This window comes from Salvia hispanica, chromosome 1 (genome assembly GCF_023119035.1).
Source record: "Salvia hispanica cultivar TCC Black 2014 chromosome 1, UniMelb_Shisp_WGS_1.0, whole genome shotgun sequence".
Classification (NCBI taxonomy): domain Eukaryota; kingdom Viridiplantae; phylum Streptophyta; class Magnoliopsida; order Lamiales; family Lamiaceae; genus Salvia; species Salvia hispanica.
The window spans coordinates 24799582-24826186 of record NC_062965.1 but is presented as its reverse complement, the minus strand read 5'-3'; the positions used below and the strand labels follow the sequence as shown (position 1 = coordinate 24826186).

Genomic DNA, 26605 nt, shown 5'->3' with positions numbered 1-26605 from the left:
TGCATAATTTATAAATTGAATTATCTTTGTAGAATGGGCTTTGAAATTTTCTTTCTTTCTTAATTTGTACTCTAGTATTTGTTCTTGAAGGACATTTAAATATATATTCATATCAAATTATATACTAGTATTAGTATGATGTTTGGTAACATTGATCTTCTATGTGTTACCCGGACGCCCATAGTCCGAATTAAATGTAAAGTGTCCATCCCCAATCCGAATCCCATCATGGTCCATGGACCCCCTTTCTTCTCGATAAAAGAGTAATGAGTCCATCCACGTCATGCACCCCCTATTTTTTAGTGGAGTATCTTTGTTGTCACATTTTAAAAGTTCGGACTTCTAATGCCGACCTCCAATCAAATCAACCGTAACTCTATAAACCAATCCCATCGTTACTCTCATTTCCTTCACCAAAGCCCAATAGAATGGCTTCCTTCTCGTCCGCCGTCTTCGCCGTTCTCCTCTTCCTCCTCCACGTCTCGTCCCTGGTCCACGGGCGTCTCATCCCGGCGGACGCCAAGATGTCCCTAGACGGCCGCGGCCATTTCATGCTCCACAAGAAATCAATGGACTACAATCCAGTCGCCAGAGGAAACGCCGTCTCCATCGCCGGCGGCCGCAGCTACATCCCCGGTGGAGACGAGTCCAAGATGTTCATGCTCCACAAGAAATCACTGCACTACAATCCAGTCGCCGGTGGAGACGACACGCTGGCGGCCTCCAAGATGTCCCTAGACGGCCGCGGCCCTTTCATGCACCCCGAGAAGCCACTGTTCTACAACCCCATCGTCGGATCCCCCCAGGGAGGAAACGCCGTCATCCCCAGTGGAGACGACACGTTGGCTGCCCGCTGGTCAGAATCACCACCGCCGCCGTCAGTTGTAATAGAATCAGAGCCTCCATCGAAACCCCGTCCACCAACTTGTTTACCCAGATGTTAATTTTCTAACGAGTATTTTTCGTTTTTACTATTTCTACCGTATTTCTTTGTTTGGTGTGGGAGTTAGTAGTCACCCAAAGCGTATCTGTGTTACGTGTAGGTGCTTATTTTGTGAAAGAATGTTGGACTTATATCTCTTTATTTTTTTTGTTGTAATGTTTTTTTTTTCTTCTTATTGTAATGTTTTGTGGTCCCGGCCCGGCCGTTTTGAGTATGATATATAAACCCAGTTGACCAATTCGTTCCCTCAGTACTACTGAAGATTCCGCCTCTCTCTTGTGTAATCTCTCTTTGATGCTTCACTTGTGTGGCTCAACTCAATTGGTGAGGATGTCGGATCCGAGCCTAAATCAGTCACCATCTCTCTCAGATCTTTAGATCCAGGCTTGATAAGCCGATGGTGCTTATTTGTGTTCTTAGATCTAGTGTTCTACTGCTTGATTTTTTGTTCTGTGACGGATCCAGTTAACCCGCGAGGCTCACGGCTGTGGAGAAGCTATCGGCTTGGATTTTCCCGTTGACGTGCTGGAACAGGTCCAGTGCTGATTCCGGAAACTCACCAGATTCGGCAGCAACTCAGTCTGACTCGGACACCTGTTGCACGGCAAAATCAGGAACGGGGTCAGGTGTGGAGAGATCGTCAGGTATACGGTATAGCCGTATACACTCGAAAATACCTGCTTATAATTAATTACAGTAGTTTTTTACTTTTACTTTTTTTTTACCACGCTTTCCGTCCGTCTTTCATTCACTGTTCTATCATAAAGGTAAAATCAATTCGTTGGAAGATTAGTAAATTATGATGTTTTTCATGAATTTTTATTTATTCGTGAAACTCTGAAGTTGTTCAGCCATTAAACTAGGATTATAAGATTACTTGATCAACCGATTATGATATGTTGTTGTTACTCTTGAAATTGCATTGGCATTTTTAATTACTTTTCGTTGAAATCGTGGCTTGATTCATTGTTTCATTGTGTAGTCGGATTCCGCTTTACTGAAATCTTTCAAATATCATGGTTGGAGATTAATTTTTGTGTCCACACACTAGTGGCTAGCGGGCCAGGTATCAGGGAATCTAAAATTCGGGGAAAATAATCGGGTGCGGTGCATGTTGTTACCTGTTTCGCTACACCTAATGTGATTGAGCATTCAAAATATTTAGGAAAGTTAGAATGAAGTAGTATAACATATGCAGTGATCATGTATGTAGTAAAGTTCATTCTTCCATTGACTATAATTTTTGAGACACTAACAAAAGATACCACATGGGCAGTTACGTGTGAAAGTTTGAAATGAAGTAGTATAACACACGTAGATGTTGTAAGAGCATTCCAAATAGAGCTGACTTGAGCCATCGAGTGGCCACAAAACAAGCCTCCGGAATGGCTGAAAGCCAGGCTGCGCAGCAGTTTTGGCGGCCCATTATTTTCCATTTTTTTCATATTTTTATTTTTATATATAGCTTACCATTTTTTCATATTTTCATCTATCTAGGGACGTGATCAAATGAAAACTCTAAATATTGTACAAACTCAAAACTATGATCTGGACCATTGAAAAATGTCAACAGATAAAAAAAAACATCAACAGTAAAATGTCAACAGAATTTCAACGATAGTCAATGATTGATGTTATGTTGATATTGTGTTGATGTTATGTTGATATTGTGTTGATACTGTGTTGACATTAAAATCTTGAAATTTTACACTGTGTTGATATTTTATTGAAACCGTGTTAAAGCTATGTTGAGGAATTTTGAGTTTATATAATATACAAGTTTGCATTTTATCACTACCCTTTTTATTTATATATATATCCCGTCACTTCTACACACATTCACAAACATAAAGACCTTGGATTTGAAGTGGTGGGGAGAATACATGTCCAAAATTTAGGTTTATGGTTGATAAATAACTTATATAGACACTGGATTTAAAGGCATGATCCCTATTCAGAAAAAAATTTGTATCCAACATCCGTCCTTGAGTTCAAGAAAAACAAAATTTAAAATCTTTTCTATCAATGTTATGACTAAATAGTGGTATAGTTCTAATTCACTGTAAAAGTCCACTAGTCCATGTTTTAGTCAAACGAAAAGGATGTATCAGACGCTTTTCTTTCAATTTTTGATTGACCAATTTGTCGAGATTTAATATTTGCTCAAATTACAACTAATTTGGATTTGTAAAATGACAAATAAATTTGATGTACTAGATGAGATCTGACTCTATAATGACAAACACATAGCATTATATTTTAATGTTAATAAAATAACAAACATTTACTTATCCCCTTTCAAAATCTCTCTTCGGATTATTTTGTGAGTTGAAGTTTTCTTGTTGAAAATTTGTCGTATAGCTCTCCAGTGGTGGTTAAAATGTCACATTTAGCATATACTGTAAAAACAAATAGTAGTACTATATAAATCCGATTTTTAAATTCGGTCATAAATAAAATAAATTAGTCCGCCAAAAAGGGTAACATTCTCCACGTAAACCTATTTTTCAACCAGTTGCGAGATATTTTGTCTATATTCGTTCATTTTCAGTATATAAAGATATTTTTAGCTAGCTGAATAGTACAACTTCACAATATTTATACTCCCCTTTAATGATTATACTACACCCTTTGCTTAATGAGTATACATCACCCTTTGCTTAATGATTATACATTACCCTTTGCCTAATGAGTATACTTTAATGACTACACCCTTTTCTCTACTCTTAATACAATCAACTATTTTACCAAAATTTGTATTGCTCATTTCTCAATTCTCGGACTATTTTATGCATGTATTTTCTCATCCCAACCTCTCTATACAATATATAGATCTCAACACAACTATATTTGAATATTCAATTGAACTCTGAATAAACACAACTATAACTATCATATAATATCCAAGAAGTAGCAATGTCACTTGACCTCTTCGACGAGTATTTGCATGTCGGTGGAGTAAACCCGAAATCCTATGCCTCAAGAGTTTTTTAAGGCCCCTTCCGCTTTCGGGGGGGAATTCCTTTGGACCCAAACCGGTCCCAAAAATTGTTTCATCTTCACGAAAAAAATTCCCCTTTTTCCCGGATGCTAAAGGGGTTAACGCATGCAAATGGGAAAAATTGCCCGCCCGGCCTTGGGGGGAAAAAAGCAGCCGGGCCCCAAAAGGGGGCCCCAACGCTTATCCGGAAATGTGGGCTTCCCCCCCTATGGATTTGGATGCATATTTCGGTGTTGCCGGATCCAAAATGACTTGAACGTGCTTTTTCTTCACCACTCTTCGATGATGTTTTGAATGGGTGAAAACCGGCCCCATCGACTTCACCGCCAACCAAAAAGCATACCACATAGTTCTTTCACCGATGGTATCTACCCGGTGGGGCGACCTGAAGTCGTTTAAAAAATCCCCCAAGAGCCGAGGCTTTTAATTTTATGGATTTTTATTATGTAATTTTTAATTTTTAGGATTTTAATTATGTAATTTTTAATTTTTAGTATTTTAATTATGTAATTTTTAATTTTTAGGATTTTAATTATATAATTTTTAATTATTATATAACTTATAATATTATTCCGGGTATTTTTAATGCATTTTAATATTGTGAAAATGTTTTTATTTAAATTGAATAATAGAATGGTGGGACCCTTGAGCTTGTCCTTAGCTAAGAGCACAACACCCATCCGTGCTCTTAGCTAAGGACAAGAAAAGTAGTAAAAGTAAGTTCGCTTACTAATTACTCCGTCTTCTTTTAAGCTAAGAGCGGATGGGGATCTCTAAGCATTAGTTGCGTGCGTGTGTGTGAGAGAGAGTGAGAGGGGGTGGGTACTTTGAGTCAAAGCTAGCGGCATTTGAATAACAACACCTATCAATTTTATATATCGAGAAGTAATTAGTTTAGTAATTAGTCATAATCTGAAATATGCTTTGAAACATGCTTTCAACATGGATTGACTAAGAAGGCTAATTCGTCATGGATTGATGAAATCAAGGCTACATATATTTGATTAATTTCTTTGATCGTGACTAAGACATAATTTGTCATGATTATTATTTCATCCCCGACTCTATAAATTGCATTATTATAATGAGTGCCACCACCCATTTTACCAATATCCAGAGCACCTTATTGAGAATTTTACTTCCGTCGAAATCGAAGCGAATACTTTTATTTGCTCACATTTCCTCATATATTTTCTTTAGATATCCAATATTTGATTTAGTAAGGTGTGGAAATGTACCAATATATATTCTTTAGTGTTTGAGGCTTAAAAAAGTTTTAACTTTTTTTCAAAAGACCTGACATGTACAAATTCGTCGGAGATTGGCTTTTAAGTGTCGATAGCAGCGACAACAATTAAAATCACGGTTAGTTAAGATTAAGATGAGGAGGCCAAGTTAGAACTTATTTGTTTAGGGTCAAGATTTCTCATTTACATCATGGTAATTCAAATCCTCAATTTCTTAAATGAAAGAAAAATAACGTACTAACTGAGTTGTATTTAATTGTCAAGATAGAACAGATTTAAATGAGTATTAACTCCCCCTATTTTCATTTCGCATTGTTCTGATTAAGAAATGACAGCCAACACATTGAATTATGTGAAACGGCATAAATTTTATGAGCAAAGTTGGGCTATATAAAGACAAACACTTAATAAAATATAAAACTCTTTCTCTCTCATTTAGTTTCTCTCTTGGTAGTTGATGTCTAGTCCAAATTGGATCACTCTTTCGCACTCCACTCTCCATTCATAAATAAGTATGACATTAATCATATACTTAGTAAAAACCAAGCAGTGGATGTCGGAAATTTTTTTGACTTAAATTAACAAATTAAGGAATGCTAGATATCGATCAATAATGTTTTATTCAGACTAAATTGATCACTTGGTAGAGTCAAAATATACAATACTACTACTCCCTCCCTCGTCCCAAGATATTATACCCACTTCATTTAGGTATAGGAATTTAGGGTGTTGTTTAGTACTGTAAGTGGAGTTGATAGTAAAGTAAATTTTTCCATAAATAAAAATGACTCAAATATGTTGGGACACCCAAAATGGTATACGAGTCTAATATCTTGGGACGGAGGGATTACTTTTTATAAAAATCTTAATACTTACTCCATCATTTAAACCACGCAGCTTCCCACTTAGAGATCAACTATTTTTACTTAAATTTGCATTGAACCTTTCTTGGATTATTACTTTCATATGCACCGGAAAGTACATAATACATGTACTTTTCTCATCTTAAATATCACACTGCTGACAATTCTATCATCCCAAATATTTCTGTTTAATATGTTGGAATACAATATAATCAAATGACAAAAAATGTAAGGATCTTATTAGTCGTGTATTGTTGCATTAATTTGTTCGGATATAAATGGAGCCAGACAATACTTAATAATTTGTTTGACATTTGGAATATACATACTCTAAAATTTGAGTATGCTTATTGAACTCTGATTCCACACAACTATCACAAAAATATAAAATCCAAGATTTATATGTCAGAAATTAGACCTGAAAAAGTACAACTACAACAAGAAAGAGTAGAAAGAGACCATGAAGAGTTGTGACAAGAATACATGAGAGTGGAGAGAAATTAGGTAAGAATATACAATGGCAATGACAATCGACACCGAAGAGATGTACTATTAATCAGACCTAGTTGCTAAAAGATCACCAAGCCACTGTGTGTCGACCGCTAAAGAATATGCTACACATACACACATATCACACACCCATGCCAATAATCCCATCTCATACTAACCTATAACAAAATTGTACCCGTTCCCGGCTGGGAAAGAGATGCTCAGCTTGGTGGCTCAGCAAGGAGAAGGGTGTGCCACCACCCGCATGCCACGTTTCTCGCCACATATCCATCCATCGCTACTTGAGAGGGAGTATTCCGATCAATCACGTCACCCAAACCAAGCTGCCCCAACCAAAAACTTAATTAGTATCAAGAATTCAATAGTTTGGAAGATAATGGACAAAATAAGTATGTATACGATAGGTACCTGCCCATATTTGTTCCATCCCCAGCAAAATGTTTTGCCATCCTCTTCATCAACAAAGAGAATGAAACCAATTAGCTTAGCATAAACCAAACCACTTTTTTTGTTGAAAACCATACCAATGCAGAAAATGACTATCAAGTAGCACAACTACTTTACTATATTATTTTGATATCAAACCAATTACTACAAGCCAAGTCCTTTCTGAGTACCCTACTAGATTACTTTGCAATTGACTACTGAGAAACAAAGATTTTCACTAACTCAAGACAACTTTTTGTATTCATCCATGTTGCTGCTATGATGATGACTAAGGACTCTTTCAGTTCCATAAAATGCTTGATAATATACTTCTGCCCTAAAAAGAAAGGAAGAAAATAATGTTTCATCCAAGAGAACTCTTAGTTGTGATGCAAAGATTGACGCACCTGTGACAACTGCACTGTGGCGAGCCCCACAGGACACTGCTTTTACGTTGACGTTTTCCAGACTTGTAGCATCAAGGAGTCGAGGCAACGTCTGTTAGCAATTCCCCAAGAACACAATGTTATCAAGGGGTGTAATTTCTATTTACGTAGGCTATAGAGCACAAGCAGATCTTAACTTCCAGCCACCAAATCATTCTTATTTCATTCCGAAAAAATATCAAAACCCCAGCAATTGAAAAGTGAAAATTAATGTGCATACCTCAGCTTGATCACCACCAGTTCCCAACTGACCGAACTGGTTTCCGCCAAAAGCATAAACATCACCATCAGCAGAAATGCAGATTGTATGCCAAAGTCCCGCTGCTACACCATCTATCTTGATTCCAAGTAAAGAAGACACACAAGTAGGACTAAGCTCATCGTCTGTACTTCCTTGGCCACACTAGTCAAGGATTAGAGAAGATTATGAGGTTCTTACTCAGATAGAGAAACAGTAGACGGTGGTATATAAACTACAGCACAACAGAGAAACATCCATATGAGCCAACGAGACACTACAGTCAAAAGTCTAGTACCCTGGCCAGTGCCTAGCCAAGGATCCAAATTCATCACTATTTGATTCATCACTAGCCAAGGATGCCAGTAACTTATTTGTGAGGGATGGAGAAGATAAAATTCAAGGAATTTTCACTATGGAACTCGAGAAAGTAGAATGTCTATAGTTTTCAGTACCGACTGGAGAGAGGCAGAACAGTTTGGATGAAATGCATTTATTTGGTTTAACCTGCTTCTGGTTCCATTTTATCAAGGTCAAGAAAAGCACGTTGGCCAGGGGGAGCAAAAGTAGAAGGCTTGGTGCTGACAAAAGAAAATGCATCAAACTAGTATACACATTTATTGGAAATCATGATGGAAGACCCAAGTTTAGAGGTAAACAAATTATACTAACTTGTAAGCTTTGTTCTAAGGAATGGATGCAGATAATTAATATATCACCAATTAAATGGTCTTCCTTAACATTTACTTGAAGAATCTTGGTTAAGCAAAGGCTAATATATATTAACATCGAAATCTAACACTCAAGAACAAGCATAATTTACTTATTCTCAAGTCTCACCTGCCCATATAATCCCCAACCAAAAGTTAGCAGTGCACCAGCATCTGTTGAAACAACAATTTACATCAGATAACCAATTTTGATGTTAATACTACAGCTAAATATTCTCTATAAAGTACATCACACAATTGATTGGAAAATGCAGAAAACTGAGGAAATAGGGAGTATCTAGTATTTGAAATACCTGTGATGACTGCACTATGTCTACCTCCACAAGCGATTGCTTTTACATAGTTTCCAGGAACTCGAAATCCCTGGCTATCTGAGCCCATGTTTCCACCAGAGAGGCCTAGAGAACGACCCTTGTTGAAAGATGAATCAATGCAAGGTACAGGATGAGGAGAGGATACCATTCTAATTCGTGATCCCAAACCCAACTGCCCCTCCCCTCCATAGCCCCAACCCCACACTTGTCCCACATCTGCAACTTCGACAAGCAATACAAAATAATAGCTCTGCTGATAAAGGAGCACAATATTGAAATCAAACAATGAACAAAGTGTGTACCTGACAATGCTAAGGTGTGTCGACCACCAGCAGCAACAGATGCAATCCTTACACCTGGGTTAAGAGCTACTAAACAAGGGAAAGCTGAAAGAGTTTCATCACCAGATGAGCTCTCAGCTGAATGCCTGGCTGGTGAAACACGTCTTCTTTTAGAAGTTTCATCAGCCCCTCTACCATCACTGGATTTCGGTCCATGAGAGCGAGGACTTACTGTAATACAGTACTCTGCAATAAGTCAGTATGTGTAACTTGAATTCGGGAATTTGTACATCACTGGCCCAGAGACCATAAAGCAATACCTTGATCAGTCATTTGTGAATCCTTCTCTGTGTTTAAACCAGTGGAAGGATCCCCAATGACCTTGCCAGAAGGTACACATTCTTTCCATCCCCAAGTGTAAACATCCCCAATGACTGCAGTCAACCATTCAATCATCAATGAATTGATAAAAAAAAAAAGTAAAAGTACACGGCTTACAAAACATCTGAATCATGAATATGCCATACTCTAGGAATAGGTATCCGTTTCTATTTACAACTGAGTAAAAAAAATTTAACATCCACTACTATATAACTGCATTTGCTAGCTCAATAAGCTAAGGCTCATATAGGACACTCAATCTCCCTAAGTAGGCTAGTCAAGTTCCTTTTAGTTCAAATTTACTTGATACCTATTTTGCACATGCTTTTATGTGTAAAATAGTTATCAAGTTCTCTTTTTACATAAACGCTTCATCTATACCTGTTGCAGAAACACAATGCGCCCAACCAGCAGCCGCTTTTGCTATTATGGCCTCTTCAGGAAGTGGAAAAGGCTCTGGCATTTCCTTAACAATATCGATGAAAAGAGCAGGTTATAGACAAGGTAATTGCAAAAGCCAAACAGCAAGTAGAAAAAAGTATGTAACTTTCCATTACCCCATGCTTCCCAGATGTCACATAGCTCTGTCCCAAGTCATCAGTCGATCCCCATGTAATGAGCTTCCCTGAGTCTGGAAAAGGCAATGAACTTATAAGTGCTTAAATCTCTCTCAAGTTAAACTCGAAACATAGCAAAATGCACCATATTTCACATTCTTTTAATCACTAATGCATTATGAATAAGACAACTTGGCTCAAGAAGCATAACAAATCTTCAGTAATGTTTTTCCAAAGATAAAAATTAGCATAATTTCACCAAGGAGTACAAAATTACCAAGAATTGAGAATTTCATCTATTTGAAAAAGAAAACAAGAGTGAAAAATAACAGAGCTCTCAAGCAAAAGTCAACCAATAGACCATAAAGCTTTCGATGCAAAATTAACTCATGAGATTAGGAAGAAAACTTCAAATCCAGAATTCCAAAAGGAGAAAGTTGAAGTTTTTTGCAGAAACAAAAGCTCCAAATCACCTGAAATAGCCATTGCGAAACCACAGCCACCGCCACAAACATCCTTCCACGCATTCTCGCCGGGGGGAAGCCGGACCACCACCGGCGACAAAATAGGCGCTCTCTGCGGCAATGCTCCGGGCAAATACCCCCACATATACACCAACTTCTCCTCCATTTTCATACCTTCTTCACCTCCTTCCCCATCAACATTCATTCCTTTACAGCTTTTACTTCTTGGGACTTGAAATTGAATAAATTAATCTTCCTAATTTCAGCAAACAACAAAGAAGAAGGGAAAACCAAAATCGTTGAGACTACAGAGAAATGACAAAGCAGAGCTAAGTTGAGAGGGAAAAGTGCCCTAAAGCAATGGAGAAAAAAAAAAGGGAAAACAGAAAAGAAAAAAGAAAAATGGAGCATATCAATTTCGGGCAGGCAATGGTGACACGTCGGATACTAACGTGGCCTACATTCCACGTGGCTGACTGTGAGCCGCGAGATGCCTGAGCCATTCTCCTCCAGGAGTTGCAGGAAGTTTCTGGAAGGTTGGAACTTGGAAAGGTTTTCATCTTTCAAATATAAAAATGTTATCACAACGTTAATAAAATTAAATTTATAAGCGACCACTTTATGAGATTAATTTATCATTCCATATTAAATACTACTCTTTTATCTCCTACTACTTAATAGATTGACACACTGGATAATGACATATAAATTTAAGAGATGTTGTTTGTGTTGAATGGAGAGAGAGTAAGAGATGGAGTAGTTTTTTATAAAAATTGGAAATGTGACATCTTTTATGAACAAATTAAATGGAAGAAATGTTTTTTTTTCATAAAAGCATTTCATTTATCTGAAAAATGTAAAAAAAATAAATAATTTTAAAATCTAATTTAAGTATGTGTTAATAGGGTTGTTTAATTATTCAATGTTATCCCGTTCATCATTAATCGTTCAAATTTACTACTCTTGTTTGTTTGTAAATAATTGTCTCATTTATTTTTTATTTAGTACTACTATTTTTTACAATGAACCTTGTCAACTAATTTCATTTTATTATAAAATTAATAATATTATGAATAAGATTGCCTTCTTCTAGTTTTTTTGTTCACTTTTTTATTTATTTCTTAAATTTTATTATAAAATTAATAATATTATAGATAAGATCGCCTTCTTCTAGTTTTTATTCACTTTTTTATTTATTTCTTAAAAATGGAGCTAGCTCTAGTGAGCCTCTTGTTTGAAGGATCAAGGATGGAAGGAGTAGTTTATTTACTTAAAACATATGCGCCCCTACTTCAATCACATCTTAGAAATATGAACACAGTTAGCTACAAGCTACTACAACCACTACAACCAATAACATCATGTTATAAAGATCCTTCGATATCAATATTCAATGAGATCAAATTAATTTTAGGGCACTTGTCAACATTATGTGGTGACACATTATATATCTAGTATAATATTCACATTACCAACTTACACTGGTGTTGACTAACATTTTTATCAATTAATGAAAGGAATCTATTTAAGAATTTCCACGACATAGAAGATCGATATAGTTCTCCACCTAACCCACGAGAGAGAATGCATTCTCTCTTTTTTTTAAATCATCCTCTAATAATCTGTATTTTTTAATTTTAAAAAGTTTTTTTCTCCATTAAGATAAAATTCATTTTTCACTAACAATACTTTATTTATTTTTCTTTCTATATCTCTCTTATTTTAGTAATTGTTATAAAATTTGTACCCAACCAAAAGTGCATATTTTTATTGGACGGAAAATTATATATTATTGAATTAAATAGCCAATTAAGATTTTTTAAACTTGTGCAACATAATTAAATTGCAAGGATAATGTGTGGAATATTATTCACATGTATTATTAGCAGCCTGAAAACCATACAATTTACGTGCCTAAAATTAAGCAAGGTCTAAATTCTAATATTAACAAAATGAGTAGAAAAAAAATTGAATTTGGCAACCGTCACTGCCATGTGGCATTGCCTCATTGGACGAGACTGCACATCCTAATCGCTCTGTAAGTCTTGCAGATGGACTATGCAGCAAGATCTGGCTCTCCGTTGCCAATTGCGTCTAATCCTTGGTTTATGGACTGGTTCTCTGCCTACATCGCCACACCTTGGTATGTGCCTTCCTCCTAACTCAAAATCCCAGTGATAAACTAAATTTAAGATCAAATAACATACTAATACTAGTAATCTAAATATTCAGATTTTCATTTGAATAGTCCAAAATAAAAAAGCTTTCATGTTAATAACTTTTTAAAATGTTAGGTGTTTTTTTCAATATATAATCACGTCTAATTGTATATATATACTCTTAAGTCTTAACAAACAATGTAATAGTCATATTTTTTCATTTTGATTTATTAAAAAGATAATCATCTTCCATTTTTTATAACATGCCCACCATTTTTCTCACATTTCTGTCTCTCTTTTCTATTTATTTATTTTCGACTAGTAAAATATTCAACAATCTTTTATATTTCTCTCCTATTTTATCGATTTTGAACTTAAATCGGGCCAGTTTCTCTCCTATTTTATCGATTTTGAACTTAAATCAGGCCAGTTTCCACCAAAATTAGTTAGAGTATAGTAAAACGATGTGACAAATACAAAACAAATTATGTAAATTTACTATTAGAGGACATGAAATTTGTTATGGGCCAACAAAATGATTGGGTCCGATGATATTTTATCGTGGGTCACCCATTTTTGGACGGGTTTACCCGAATCAATCATTAAACCCGTTTCTTAACCACTCAATATTCAAGTGGCTTTCCGGGTACGGATCCGTATAACCACATGTTTAATTTTCAATTATTATCATAAGCTTCCCCAATATATTATTGACACTTCTTGTTATTTAATTTAATGTTATGCCCCCACTAATTAACTAATGTGTTAACTATTTTGGGTTTTTTGTCAAATGTGTTAGGCACCAAGTGCTCTTGTTCTTGCATTGAGAAAAGTGTTACTACTATTTAGTAAATTTGTGGTATTCTTTTTCTCCGTAAAAGAAACGATATATGAATCACAATTTGTTATGGACGAAATCGAATTCTCATAAGGTCAAATATTATTATATTGTGCCCACTTGTGATTGTGGGTGCAATTATTTTCTTTTGAAAAATATGATATGAAGTGGTATTTCATTATGTATGATTCGAAGGTGGGAAGTTATGAAAAGTAGAGTTTTTGAACATGTTGCGTTGTTATTTATTTGATTTAATATGATCAATCCTTATATTTCGGCACTTTTAACTTGTGTTAGTTTTTGCGCCAAAGAAAGAATATTCGGGCAGTGATATAATACCGAAATATGTCGAATATTAGAAGATGTAAAGATTAATTGACAGGTGCAATAAAATACAGAGAAGATAGTATTATGAAAGTGGCGTGTGTTGTGGTCATAATATTCACATTTCGACAATTCCAAAATTGAAAAAATAATTTGATGTTGAAATTATGCCCAATCGAGTAATATCTACTACTATTACACTTTTTAACGTGAGTGATAGTGTGTCACGAATTCAAGAAGTAAATAAAGGCATTGAAAATTTAGGTGTGTATATAATAAAGTTAGGGTGAGGATGTCAATGAGGCCTAGCTCAAGTCACAAACACTAGAAATCGAGCACGAAACACTAAGCATCTATAGCCATCAATATTTTCTGAGCGAAAATCGAAAATATCGATTATTTAAAAAGTACATAAAGAACAGTCGTAACTTCGGAAAATGATATTAATCAGCGACCAATTTCTATCACGACTAAATTCAACATAAATCATTATAAAAAGCACAATATCGTGCTTGGCAAATTACATAATTTCAAGCACAATATGTACTCAGAAAGTTATACGTGAACATGATCCATGCGGTGTTGGTTATTTAACGAGTACCACTATGTTCTTAGAACCTCACTGTGTAGCGCTCCAAAAGTACTCAAAATTTACCAACGAACCTAATATAAAGCATTTTTGCCTACACGCGACTATTTATGTACTTAATAAACACGTCTTTTTTAGTCAGAATCGAGCATAATAGACTCTCCAAAGTGAAAGGTTTTGATCAAAATATATGTTTATAGTATTACATTACAGACTTCTCATCTAGCGTGCGATATAATTACTTAATTCATATGATACATATCATATAAATATATAACAATTGAAGTGAACTATAGATAAAAGAATGAAGTTAAATTAAGTTGCATATTATAAGCTACACCAAAATCAGCATTAGTGTATTATCAACTTTATTATACATTAAGTTATGTGGCTGACAGATGCAATAAATCGTATGGTTGTTAAATCGACAACAAGTAGTTATGATCATTGAATGGCTCCCACCTCAATGTTGGAGAGGAGGTTACACTAAATACGATGGACCCTCCCGCATGGAATTATGCATGACGTCCTCGAGGCTTTATAATACTCCAATGAAATAATCCCTCCATTCATACATCATTTTTGACAATCTCCTAAATTTAAAAAATTATTAATTATACTAAATTTTATATATATTGTCTCATAATTTTAAATTTAGAAAAAAATATGCGTAATATCACATACGTATATACTATATGTACAAAACGTTTGACTATTTAAATGATGTCATAACACATCAAATTAACCAGGTCTTTAGTTTTTACACATTTACATATTATGTTAATAAATCCAGACGTATAAAGTGTCACAAGTTTTCACTGTAAAACAATTAAAAAATGAATTGATCAAATTTGTTGAGCATTAGCTTTTATCTTATTGTCCCATTGACACTTCAAATTTACAATTTTTTTGTATATTTGTTCCCATATCACTTTATTTTATTTGGAAAAGACACTTTTTGTGGACAAACAAAGTAAATCTTTTATCTGCTTGAAATCAATAATTGAGTGGGCCACTATAAAAAGGTTTATTCGTATACAGGCCCATTATCTTTGAAATAAAAGGGCCACGAGGGCCCATCTAAAATGTCAGGAGACGTGATAACTTTGCAAATGGTTTCTGAAAAAAATAAAATCAAACTTTCAGTGTTGAAATATTTTCAAGTTACTAAATTCGAAAAAAATGTTGGTCCTGTAATACCGAAAGAAAGTAGACTATCAATAAAGGGAAAAAAAATTACTATTACACAATATGTTTAAAATATTTTGTGAACAAAAATAACATTTCTATATAAGAATTTCTTAATTATAATTAAAGTTATCCTACAACACACCAAAACTGTAATAACTACCAAACCACTAAACATGTTAAATAATTAATTTCAAGAACACTAAACATGTTTTTAAGTATTTAGATCATGTAAACGTGGTAAAATTCTAATTTTTGTCTTTTTACCATTGAGCTTCCTGATCTAGAAAGTGTTTTTATAAATTTCAGTGTTGTGAAAGACATATGAGACTCATGTGTTTCTCATTTGCTTCTTCTTCACGATCAATTCATGTGAAAGATGTGAGAGACGTATGAGACTCATGTGTTTCTCATTTGCTTCTTCTTCCCAATCAATTCAAGTGAAAAATGCATGAGGCTCATATGTTTCATTAAAGTGAAATCATGTGAGAGTTTTGGTCTTTCTACCATTGAGCTTCTTGATCTAGAAAGTTTTGTTTATAAATTTTAAAGTTGTGAAACACATGAGACTAGTGTTGTTTCTCATTTTCTTCTTCTTCTCCGTCAATTCATGTGAAAGACATATAAGAATAATTCTTGAATACACCAACATCTACATTGGGCGAAACAACAAATTCTTCAAATTTAATTTTTTCAAATAGAAAAAAGGCTTGAAACCCTTTTTCTTCTATGCTGAGATCTAAAAGAAGAACAATAAAAACTTCAAAACTACCCAAAAACTTCTCAAATCATCCACTACAAAACCCAGAAAGTATTACCAAAAATGGCGAAAGTGAGAGAAAAGAGAAGAAACAGAGAGGCCCACCTCAAGAAATGGAGATCTAAGCCCCAAATAAAGAAACCCCTTTTCAGATAAACACAGAGAACAAACCCTAATGTTTGACTAGCAAAATAGTAACTCAAACTGGCAGTTTAATCGACTAAACAGTGTAAGAGAAAAGGTACCTCAAGAGATTCAGTTGGTACGAAGCTAGGGTTTGGATCAGATCCTTTGCTTCTTTGCTCCTCTCTTTCTATCTCTGAGAATTGGACAGGGAGTACCGTACGGTGTGAGTTCTGAAGTCGAGGTTTTTAACGAATTGATGTACAGTAATAAATTTTTCTGAGGATTTGGTGAATTTCTCCCACTCTCTGGTTTATCTATTTTAACGTCAAAGTGAAGCTTGAACACAAACAAAAACAAGCATCTTAAATAGAGAAAATTTGTTCCACAATGTTTTGTGGGATTCTTTCTAGACACGGTCCAATATAAATGTATGTACATTTCGATTATAGTTATAACTAATAAATTTAAATTCTAACTAATTTGTTAAGAGCCGTTCAGTTAAATAGATTATTTTTCTATTTATGTGGGTTATGCTTATATTTTCTTTCAATTTTGTTGGATGTCATTAAAGGAAGTGTTATGTTGGATAGATAATAAATTAAATAGATTTAGTGTTATGAATATTGTTTGGTTGACTGAATCTAACTAGCTATTTAATTTTAGGATTGTGCCGAATAGTTATGATTTATGAGTACGTGGAAAAATTGGAGTATTAGAGCATCTCCAACCATTTCATTAAACTCAAACCCATTTTAGTGTAAATTTCACATTAAATATTGATCTTACTCCAATCATTTATATTAAATTCAAACCTAAAAGAATATTTTCTATATTATGCTTTTTTACTCACAAAATTTGAGAATTTTTTAGGTTTTGGTTTAGTGTAAACCTAAAGATATGTATTTTTTTCTCAAAAACCAAAAATAGGATTGGTTTTTGAGTACTATTGGAGCTAAATACCTATCCCATTTTAGGTTTTAGTGTACCATTGGAGATGGTCTTAGAACATCTCTAACCATTTCACTAAACTCAAACCTATTTTAGTGTAAATGTTATACTAAATATTGATTTTACTCCAACCATTTACACTAAACTCAACCCAAAAGAATATTCCTCACCCACTAACTTTTTATACTTTTCAATCATGCCTATATAGTTTACCTAAATTACATACTAACCCCATGACACTTTGTCAATATCTTAAATTAAATTAAATAATACAAGATAAGATTTATTAATTAATATAACTAAATATGAAATGCATAGTATCATTTTAATTACTAATATTTAACTATTTTTTGTTATATTTAATAGCATATTTGGTTTGAATAATATTAATTAATTAATAAATAATTGATTCCATGTATTTAATTAGTAATGTACGTATAATATTTAACTACCTAATAAAATAATTGATTCCATAGATTTATATATAACATCAGTCATTTAATCTATCTAATAAGTATCTAAAAACATTTGATTAGGTTAGTAAAATAAATAACGGCTCATGTTAGTAAAATAATTAAAAATAAATTAATTATTTCGAATAATCTATGACTAATATGGGTCAGCCCACTATTTAATAACTAATCAAATATTAATAAGATAAGATTAGGTTATTATTTCACATCTTCTTCTTCACGCCGCTGCATTGTAAGTTTTTCAATCTCTGTATTTTAATTTCTCTTTCTTCTCTTCTTCTATTTTGATAAATATGAATTGATTTGGACTTAAATGCAATAACTCAAACTATAAAAAGTGTTTTTGGTATACTTTTAGTGCAAACCTAAAGATATGTATTTTTTCTTCAAAAACCTATTATAGGATTGGTTTTGCAGTACTGTTTGAAACAAAGATTGTCTTAGGTAATTTCAAATAAGAATTTAAAGTCAATTAATTTGCCCATAAGTAATCGAACTCTTTTCCTCAAAGATTGAAACAACTTAAGGCATGATTTGGTTTTATTGTTATACTCTATGATTTATGTATACAACAAGTTGCAAATTTCAGCTTAGTACAGTGGAAATTCTTAATTGATTTTTTAAGTAGTTAGACCACTATGAAGTGAACTCAAGCTAACATACATGTATTGTTAACAAATCAGATTTCAGATAATCGATTATGGCCTTTCCGCCAATCAAACGGTGGATTAATGGGAGCAAACTTTTTTAGAATGAAGTGGATTAATATGTGTCTGTATATAGTCAATTTCTCCAAATAATAAAGTGTAGATAGGGATGTCAATTCAACCCGAGATCTATGGGCCGGCCCGAACAACCCGGTAAAATGAGCGGGTTAGGGTTGTAATTTTATTGTCCGAATACAAAACGGGCTAAACGGGTTGGCCCGAATGGGTTGGCGGGTTTAACAGGTTGGCCCGAACGGGTTGCGGGTCAGCCCGATGGGTTGTAACTTTAATTAAAAATTATTAAGTTTTAGGGTTTTTTTTTTATATTTTTGAATCCTCAATATTTCTACATAATCATTAGTTTTATTCAATTTTCATTCTATATTTTTCCACTCGATTCCACAATATCAGCTTTCAAGTTCCACCTCAACTCATTATTCCACCGTCCCATCATTTGCCACTAGTGTCTTACCATCACCAAAGCCAATCAAGACAAAATTAAGAAATAACTCATCAAAATCTTAATATATTTATCATTTTAATAATGATTCATGTAAGATATGATTTGTAATTTTCACAAAGAATAAGTTACGAACAATGTCAAAATAATGACACGAACACAAGTTTTAATTTATGTAGTAGTTGATCGAGACGAAATGCTTCTCTCCAAGTATTATTATAGAATATTATGAAAATATGAAGATTTTATATGATTCTAACTAAAAAGAAAAAAAGTATTTAAAATTTTAAATCATTTTATAGAAGAAAATTTCGATACAAGAAATTATTTTCGGAAGCTTTTAGGCCGAATAGCGCGATGGGTTAGCCCAAAACCCAGCGGTTTAGGGTTAGGGTTGAAAACTTATAACCCGAAAAATCCATAACCCGAATAGCCCGCACCCAAATAGCCCGGCAACCCGAGTGGGTTGGCCCAAACCCGAACGGGTTAACCCGATTGACATCCCTAAGTGTAGGTATTCAATTAATTGTAATTTCGTTTATCTTATTCATTTGCACTTTATGTACTTATATTAGTACTGATTTATAGTATATGATATTTGAGAGATTCTCAATTTGGTGCTTTTCATGTGGGTATTTATTTGTTTAATTTGGTAAGGTATATGTCATGTATGTATAATGTATGAATGTTTGTTCTCACTAAATCACATTTTTAGAGCATTTTTTATTCAACTTTTGAATGTTTTGACTTCGTGCCAAGCCTAATCCACTCACCAGAATATCAACTTTAAGCCTATTTAGTTTTTAGGGTTCCCATACACTTCATAAACAAACAACAACTTGATTTTATTTATGTTAACTTTTGGTTCATTGTTAACTATTAATATTATAAGTAGCTAGTAGTATAACTTAATCAATTGTGATTAAAAGCAGTGGCGATTTTGGTCTCATGGAATGTTTTTATTGTTTAAAATTTGTGTGCTTAGTATTAATTAACTAACATATATACTGGCTTCTGTGCTTATGTTTTCCAGAGTTGAACTCATAAAATATTATTAAAAAAAAAGTCTCTAATAATTTTGTCTTTTATAAATAATATTTTTCAAAAATGTTACGAACTTACGAATACCAGTACTCCATTAAGTATCTTTAATGGAGTGACCGACCATATTGTATGGATTGTATCAATATATTGAACCATTTAATTGGCTTCATAGTTAGTTATATAGGGGTGCGTTAAAATGATCACACATTTTAAATTAACATCATACCACCATTTTTAGCCAATTATTTGTACATGTGGACGAATAATCAACTGTCATGTGACAATCATAGAAAATGCAAGTAAATTTTCTCGCTCAGCAATATCCAATACGCTAGACAGCAATTTACAATAATTTTTTCTCGGCTAGCAATCTCTAACACGCTAGACAATAATCTATAGATTGTTGTCTTGCGTTTATACTATCGTTGTGCAGCATTTATAATATTGTTGGATACGTGATGGTGTCATAATGTCACTTTAATACAAACCTAGTTATTTATCAATAAAAAGCAAAATTTCTAACCCAAGACAGCCGGTTCATTTCTTATTTTATGAAATTTATTTCATTTTATTTATTTATTTTCTATTTTGCTCTATGGTAATCGGAAATATGCTACTAATAAAATCAAGAAAATTCTTTTAAATTGTTATACAAGTAATTAATTACGAACCAATAACGATCATCGTCACTTAAGAATCAAAAAAATAAAAGGTTGAATTCAGCATGTCCTCGTTATAAACATTTAAGAGAGGGGACACTTTTAAGCCTTTACCAATATTTTTCTATATTATATTTGTGAAGTTACTTCAAAATGTTCATTATCTAACTCTTGTCGAATCGATGCCTACAAAATTACAAAAATAATGGAGCTTCTGAGATCTGACCTAACCAAAACCAAAATATATTGGAAAATACTAATTATGATTTCATTAAATCTCATCAAACTGTATTAGCATAAAAAATAAACCCCAATATGGGTGTGTAGTTTAATTTACAATAAGATTGTTAATTGTATAAGTATGTTAGATCCTCAAATACAAAATAAATCCCCTCTGCTACACTATCATTCAGTCAAAAGGTGTGTGGCCCAATATAGTCTTCCAAGTTCCAATTATCTACAGATCTAGGTGTGAAAGTAATATATTTTGGAAGCTAAGCTAACCTCAAATTGTTATAGTCTCCGAATTTCCACACCTCCGAATCCTAATTCTCATCGTTCGATGTCTTAAATTTCCATCTATGTCACAACAATGTCTCCTTGGGCTCTGCATATTCACAATTTGCATCATCAGCAACTAAATCAAATAGCAAAAGTGCAACACACACACAAACCAAACTAAGATGCTCACTAAATTTATGACAATTAGAGTTTCAAACACAAGTTTTCAAGCTTCAAATCACTCCCAGCAAATGTAAACATAGCATAGCCGGCTCGACTCAGAATGATAAGTTAACCTTTCATCCGGGTGATATGCTAGCTTACACGATAAATTAGTACATAGAGCCGGTAAAGCGCGTCTTTTTTGTAGTGTAACTATTTTTAAAATGATTAGTTAATTAACAATTTAACAAATCAACTAATAGACCATAGTTATGGTGCAATTTTCCATTATCAAAATATAAGTACTAACCTGATCCCACTCTTGCTGCTCCATTTTGGGCGCCAAGACTGTCACATTTTCGATTGCCATCGCACGGTTGAAGTCCTTGTTACATCCACTACTCATCACCCGATCCCCGGCCTTTCTGTAAGCCGTGATCGTCCCCTCACTTCCCTCCTCCTCAGCTGAGCTGAGAAAGAAGACAGCGGGCCGTTTGCAGGGATCGCTGCTCAGAGGCCGCGTGTTGAACGTGAAGGGCCCGCTGCTGAAAGTCCTCCATGTCTTGAATGTCTGCTGAGGCATCTCGAGCTCCTTGGCTGTCAACAAAGCGGGGAATATCTGCACCGCGTAGCCCCATGAGACGGAGACGGACCAATTGTGGTTGCGGTGGTAGCAGAAGCATTGCTGGAGAGTTCTGGGAGGATCGGCCTCGTAGGCTTTCATCAGGGCGGTCACGGACTCAAACTGGGTGTGGTTCGGGAGCAACGGCTGGATGGAGTCGAGATGGTGGAGGGAGACGAGAGGCGCCAGGGGATGTGCTGCTAGGAACCCGAAAGGATCCCCTCTTATGTCGGTCTGAATGAATTAGAAACCAATGATTTAAAAACTGGACCGGTAAGTAAACATACAAGCTACTAGTTTATGGTTCAACCGATCTGACTACTTGTCGGGTTAAAATAGTGTAGAAAAGATATAACTAAAACATATATATATGGGTCTTGAATCTTAATATCAAAATGCAACTAGTCAGGTTTACGAATAAGTTCAAATATGAAACAATAAACAAACACATTTATGAATGTGGAACCTACATTCCACTAACTTTTTCCACTTACTTTTCTTCACATTTCTTAAAGTCCGTGCCAAGTCAAACTTAGACAATATTCCGTGGACGGAAGGAGTAGAGAGTAACAAATTTAGTAAACAAAATAAGTTCAAATATGAAACAATAAACAAAAACTTTTATCAAGCATTAAATTGAAATTATGATATCAAAAAATATGATTTTCTTGCTCTATGCCGAGGGCTTGCAACTAAGAGGAGGACAATGCACATGAAAGAGTAGGATATAGAACATTTAGAGAGCACTAATTAAGATGTTCAACTGCGGCATGTTCATGATTGAACCGGGTCGATTTTTCCGGTTCATAGTGGTTAAACAATCCGAAGGTTTTTATGTGTAAATTGGATCCAACAATGCGGCGATTCATGGCTAAACCAATAGAATCCATGCCAAAATTTTATAACAGTACTAGTCCAAGCATTTTTAACTATGATATAGTAGGGTTGTTCACTGATCAAAGTTAATATGACAAAGATATGGATTTAGGCCATGATATATGAGACACAAGTTTTCATTTTTCTATTCAAGGGTAAAAACATAGTACTACTATCTTGCATAAAATATACTCCAAGACATTCCAACCATGTAGACTAATTGAACCTTTTATTCACAATCATTTGGTTTCGCATTTAGGCTACACTAGTGGATATGAAAAAGTGGTTTTCTAGTCAGAGAGAGATCATCATTATATTTGCTAAATATTCGTTTAATTTATTGTCTGGAATAAGAACAAACCAACTTCAAGAAAACACTTGTTTTAAGAATTTTTAATTAACAGAGACAAATACATCAATTTTCGACACGTCTCCGAAATTAATACTCTCTCTGTCCCGGCTAAGATGACACATTGCTTAGCCGGCACGGGATTTTAGTAGTTATTGGTTAAAATGTTTAATTGGAGAGAGAGAATGTGGGTGTAGGTATTAAAGTAGAGAAATGAAGATAGATGAATATTTTAATAGGAGTGAGAAAAAGTGGTTGAGTGTATTAATTGGAGAGAGAAAGTTTAAAAAGGAAATGTGTCGTCTTAGTTGGGACAAACTAAAAAGGAAAACGTGTCATCTTAAGCGGGTCGAAGGAGGGAGTAGTATTGAATTAATAATCCAATTTAAATTCCCACCGCTCTCTACCATATCACTACCTAATTATTGAAAACTTTCGAATTAGAATACCTTTTTAAAATATTTTTTCATACACTATTCATAACTTCTTGTTTAAATAACAAACAACAAAATCAAGCCGAAAGAAGCCGGCCGGTTAAAGAAATGGGAATACACGTGGCGGTAGCCCAGATGAGTTGGATTTTACAGCCATGTGACGGCAGCAAAACCCACCACCAGCTGCCATTGATCCCGCCACGTGTCCTCCTACAGTTGAGACACCAAACACACGACCAATCGAAAGCAACCAAGTTTATTTCCTAGGCATCTTAAAAGCTGCTCGTGAGTCTTGATAATTTGACCCACCGATCAACAATTAATATTTCTGGTCAAAAATCATGCCTTTAAAATATTCTAATTAAATCCACCTAAGCATAACAAATTCATTTAACAAAAATAAAGAAACGCACCTGATGAAAACCGGGTTCGCGGGTCAGCCCGACTCCGAGCTCCCCTACGCACGCCCAAACCCGCTGATCCGACCCGTAAAAGTAATGGTACCGGTCGAGGCACCCGTCCATAGCCGCGGCGAGCTCCGCCGCCAGCGGATAGCTCACGGCGAACCCCCCGCCGCCGAACGCCATTTCGTACGAATGCTCCACGTCCTGCTCCACGCTCTCCGAGTTCCCCCCGACGTACACCATCCGCCGGTGATCGTGCCTCCCTAGCACCGCCGCCAGATTCTCCGGAAAAAACACCGTGTCGTCGTCCCCCATCACGAACCACCTCACCCCGGGCAACCCGACCCGGTAAAGATCCGCCACGACCCGGGCCATCCTCACCGCCGACTCCGGCCCCTTCGTCCGCCGGAACCGCCGCCACTCCGACGAGACCCGGCGCTCTACACCCGACCCGGCCGACCCGGCCGGGTCCCTCTCTAGGAAGACGTAGCCGCGGGTCGAGCCGGGTTTCCACCAGAGATCCGAGTAGCGCGCCCGGTTCGCCCAGGTGGCGGTCGACCCGCCAATGCCGAAGGCGAGGTGGGAGACGTTGGTGGGGGTGTCGTCGGAGCCGAATTGGGCCGGGTCGGGTCGGGCGAACAATTCGGGTTGGGTCGGGTCGTGGATCGCGGAGTATGCGGCGAGGGAGATGGAGAGGATTGAGATTACGGCCACCGCGGCCTTTAACGACGTCGTTAGAGCATCACCGGTCTTCTCTTTAGGTATCAATTTGAGAGCTTTAAATGGATCTTGACCCGGTTTGACGGACGCCGGGCACATTTCTATAGTTAGAAAGTGTGGTTTTGAGAGAGAGAGTTAAGGAGGATTTATTGATGGAGAGGTAAGAAAAACGTATGGTTGCAATGGAAATTAATGGTTTTTAAAGAGGGGAGATTTGACATGTGTATTTGTTAATCTTGAAAGAACAAATGATGCAAATTCGTAGGGGATGATTCACATAACAACGTGACTAAATTTTGTGTATATTGTGTCAAGAAAAAGTTATGTGACTAAATTTTGTGTATATTGTGTCAAGAAAAAGTTTGATGGATTAAGAGGATCAAATTTGAATTCGTGGGTCATGGTCATAGATTTGGGACTTGGATTCACAATATATGAATTTCCATATGTGTGTATTAACTTATTATTCTCATTATTATGTACATTGACATGTACATAATGCATTTATTCATATTTTTCCTCCTTGTATACATATTCTTATGTAATTTAGGACTCATAGTCATTATTTTCATTGTAGAATATGAACTGGAGGTGAAATCAGAGATTGGACGAAGAAATCAAACGAAAAACAGAGTTAGAAGTTGTAATTGTATTGAGCAATTGAGAAATATACAAATATTGTGATTTAATTAACTACTTTTAAAAGTTAGGATTGATGCCAATTAAACATTATGATTTAAAACTAAATAACAATTATCCCTTTTAATTTATCTCATTCTTTGGCTCAAATAATTTATTGTATAAAAAAAGAATTTACTTTTCCTTAATTAAATAGCAAAAGACCAAGTGAGAATGATTCGTGTAATGGTTTAAAGGGTTTGGAAGTAACTGCTCACCAAAACTTACCTGTCTCAAATTTAATTGGTACTAATGTCCTTGAAACATCCAAGTAAACTAAACAAGATTTTAGCTGTCATTTTGTCATGGAAGATATCTTGTCTAAGTCACTATGTCAACAAAAAATATAGTTGAGTCGTCAAATAGCATATAAACATAAGTACATAGAAAAACACAAAATTTACATAATACATGCTCTTTCTGTCCCATAAAAATATGTGAGTTTTTCATTTCCGTCCGTCCAATAAAAATATATGCATTTCATTTTTGAAAAGTTATATCAATTTAATAATATAGGTCTCACTATCCACTAACACTACTTTAACTATCATTCTCCTCTTCTTTCTTACTTTATCATTATCGTTCTCCCCCACTCTCTTACTTTAACTACCATTCCCCTCATCTCTCGTGCCATATCTAATGTTTATATTTTTATGGGACGAAGGGAGTACGGTACATTTTTGTCTTGATATGGTACAACATCAAATTTCAATCTACGTATGATTATGCAAATGTATTCCTTAATAAATTTTAGGATTATTGAAAGTTTTTGAATCGTCGTGTATTTAATATGGATTTTTTTTAAAATGCAAAAATTATTGCAATTTAATTTGTGAGATGGTGGTAACCTGTGTGTGCGTAATTTTGTAATTTAATTAGGGTTTATTCGGCTCAAATCAATAATTAGAAATATACTCTCAAATGTACTCAATTTTAATATTACTTCCATCCGTGGAGCAAAAAAGAACTGATTTGGGCCAACAATATATATAATTATATACTGGATCACACTTTGTTAAAAATATGAAGGACCTGAGGCCCAAAACACAACCACTTCTTAAGGATTAAAGAAGGAATAAATTATTTTATTTTAGTTACATTATAAATATTACTCCCTCCATCCCATAGTAGATGTCACACTTGAAAGATGACATGAAATTTTAAGAGATATTATTTTGTGTG

General features: G+C 34.9%; 2 protein-coding genes and 1 long non-coding RNA gene across 6 annotated transcripts; 1 reads left to right on the top strand and 2 right to left on the bottom strand.

Annotated features, from left to right (window-relative positions):
* The first annotated feature begins 893 nt into the window (after positions 1 to 893).
* LOC125201895 lies at positions 894 to 1851 on the top strand. The gene is made up of 2 exons (XR_007172996.1): positions 894 to 1267; positions 1409 to 1851. It is a non-coding gene; the product is annotated as an uncharacterized LOC125201895 (long non-coding RNA).
* Positions 1852 to 6433: 4582 nt separating this feature from the next.
* On the bottom strand, positions 6434 to 10777 carry LOC125201609 (ultraviolet-B receptor UVR8). 4 transcript variants are annotated; one of them, XM_048099787.1, is made up of 11 exons: positions 10412 to 10777; positions 9939 to 10012; positions 9763 to 9847; positions 9321 to 9434; positions 9022 to 9246; positions 8699 to 8941; positions 8515 to 8558; positions 7657 to 7839; positions 7398 to 7488; positions 6973 to 7016; positions 6434 to 6887 (listed from the first exon to the last, which is right to left on the bottom strand). In XM_048099787.1, the coding sequence occupies exons 1-11, from the start codon at positions 10605 to 10607 to the stop codon at positions 6765 to 6767; spliced, it is 1422 nt and encodes a 473-aa protein (XP_047955744.1). In that variant the 5' UTR covers positions 10608 to 10777; the 3' UTR covers positions 6434 to 6764. The 4 variants fall into 4 exon arrangements, with proteins under 4 accessions (XP_047955744.1, XP_047955745.1, XP_047955746.1 ...); XM_048099788.1 differs by having other exon boundaries at positions 8699 to 8935; XM_048099789.1 differs by having other exon boundaries at positions 9022 to 9231.
* Positions 10778 to 20953: 10176 nt separating this feature from the next.
* LOC125213132 lies at positions 20954 to 25006 on the bottom strand. The gene is made up of 3 exons (XM_048113506.1): positions 24035 to 25006; positions 21651 to 22196; positions 20954 to 21284 (listed from the first exon to the last, which is right to left on the bottom strand). Exons 1-3 carry the CDS (start codon positions 24842 to 24844, stop codon positions 21183 to 21185), a joined length of 1458 nt encoding a protein of 485 aa, XP_047969463.1. The 5' UTR covers positions 24845 to 25006; the 3' UTR covers positions 20954 to 21182.
* Between the last annotated feature and the right edge of the window lie 1599 nt (positions 25007 to 26605).

What these genes read in the sequence shown, in the direction of transcription:
- LOC125201609 (XM_048099787.1), bottom strand. Translation starts at nt 10,607, where the DNA reads ATGAATGTTGATGGGGAAGGAGGTGAAGAAGGTATGAAAATGGAGGAG. An exon ending in ACATAGTGCAGTCATCACAG is followed by an intron (nt 8,559 to 8,698) that starts GTATTTCAAATA and finishes TTGTTTCAACAG; the next exon opens with ATGCTGGTGCACTGCTAACT. An exon ending in GTTGGGGATTATATGGGCAG is followed by an intron (nt 7,840 to 8,514) that starts GTGAGACTTGAG and finishes ATCCTTGACTAG; the next exon opens with TGTGGCCAAGGAAGTACAGA.
- LOC125213132 (XM_048113506.1), bottom strand. Translation starts at nt 24,844, where the DNA reads ATGTGCCCGGCGTCCGTCAAACCGGGTCAAGATCCATTTAAAGCTCTC. An exon ending in GCGAACCCGGTTTTCATCAG is followed by an intron (nt 22,197 to 24,034) that starts GTGCGTTTCTTT and finishes TAATTCATTCAG; the next exon opens with ACCGACATAAGAGGGGATCC. An exon ending in AGCAGCAAGAGTGGGATCAG is followed by an intron (nt 21,285 to 21,650) that starts GTTAGTACTTAT and finishes GTGAATATGCAG; the next exon opens with AGCCCAAGGAGACATTGTTG.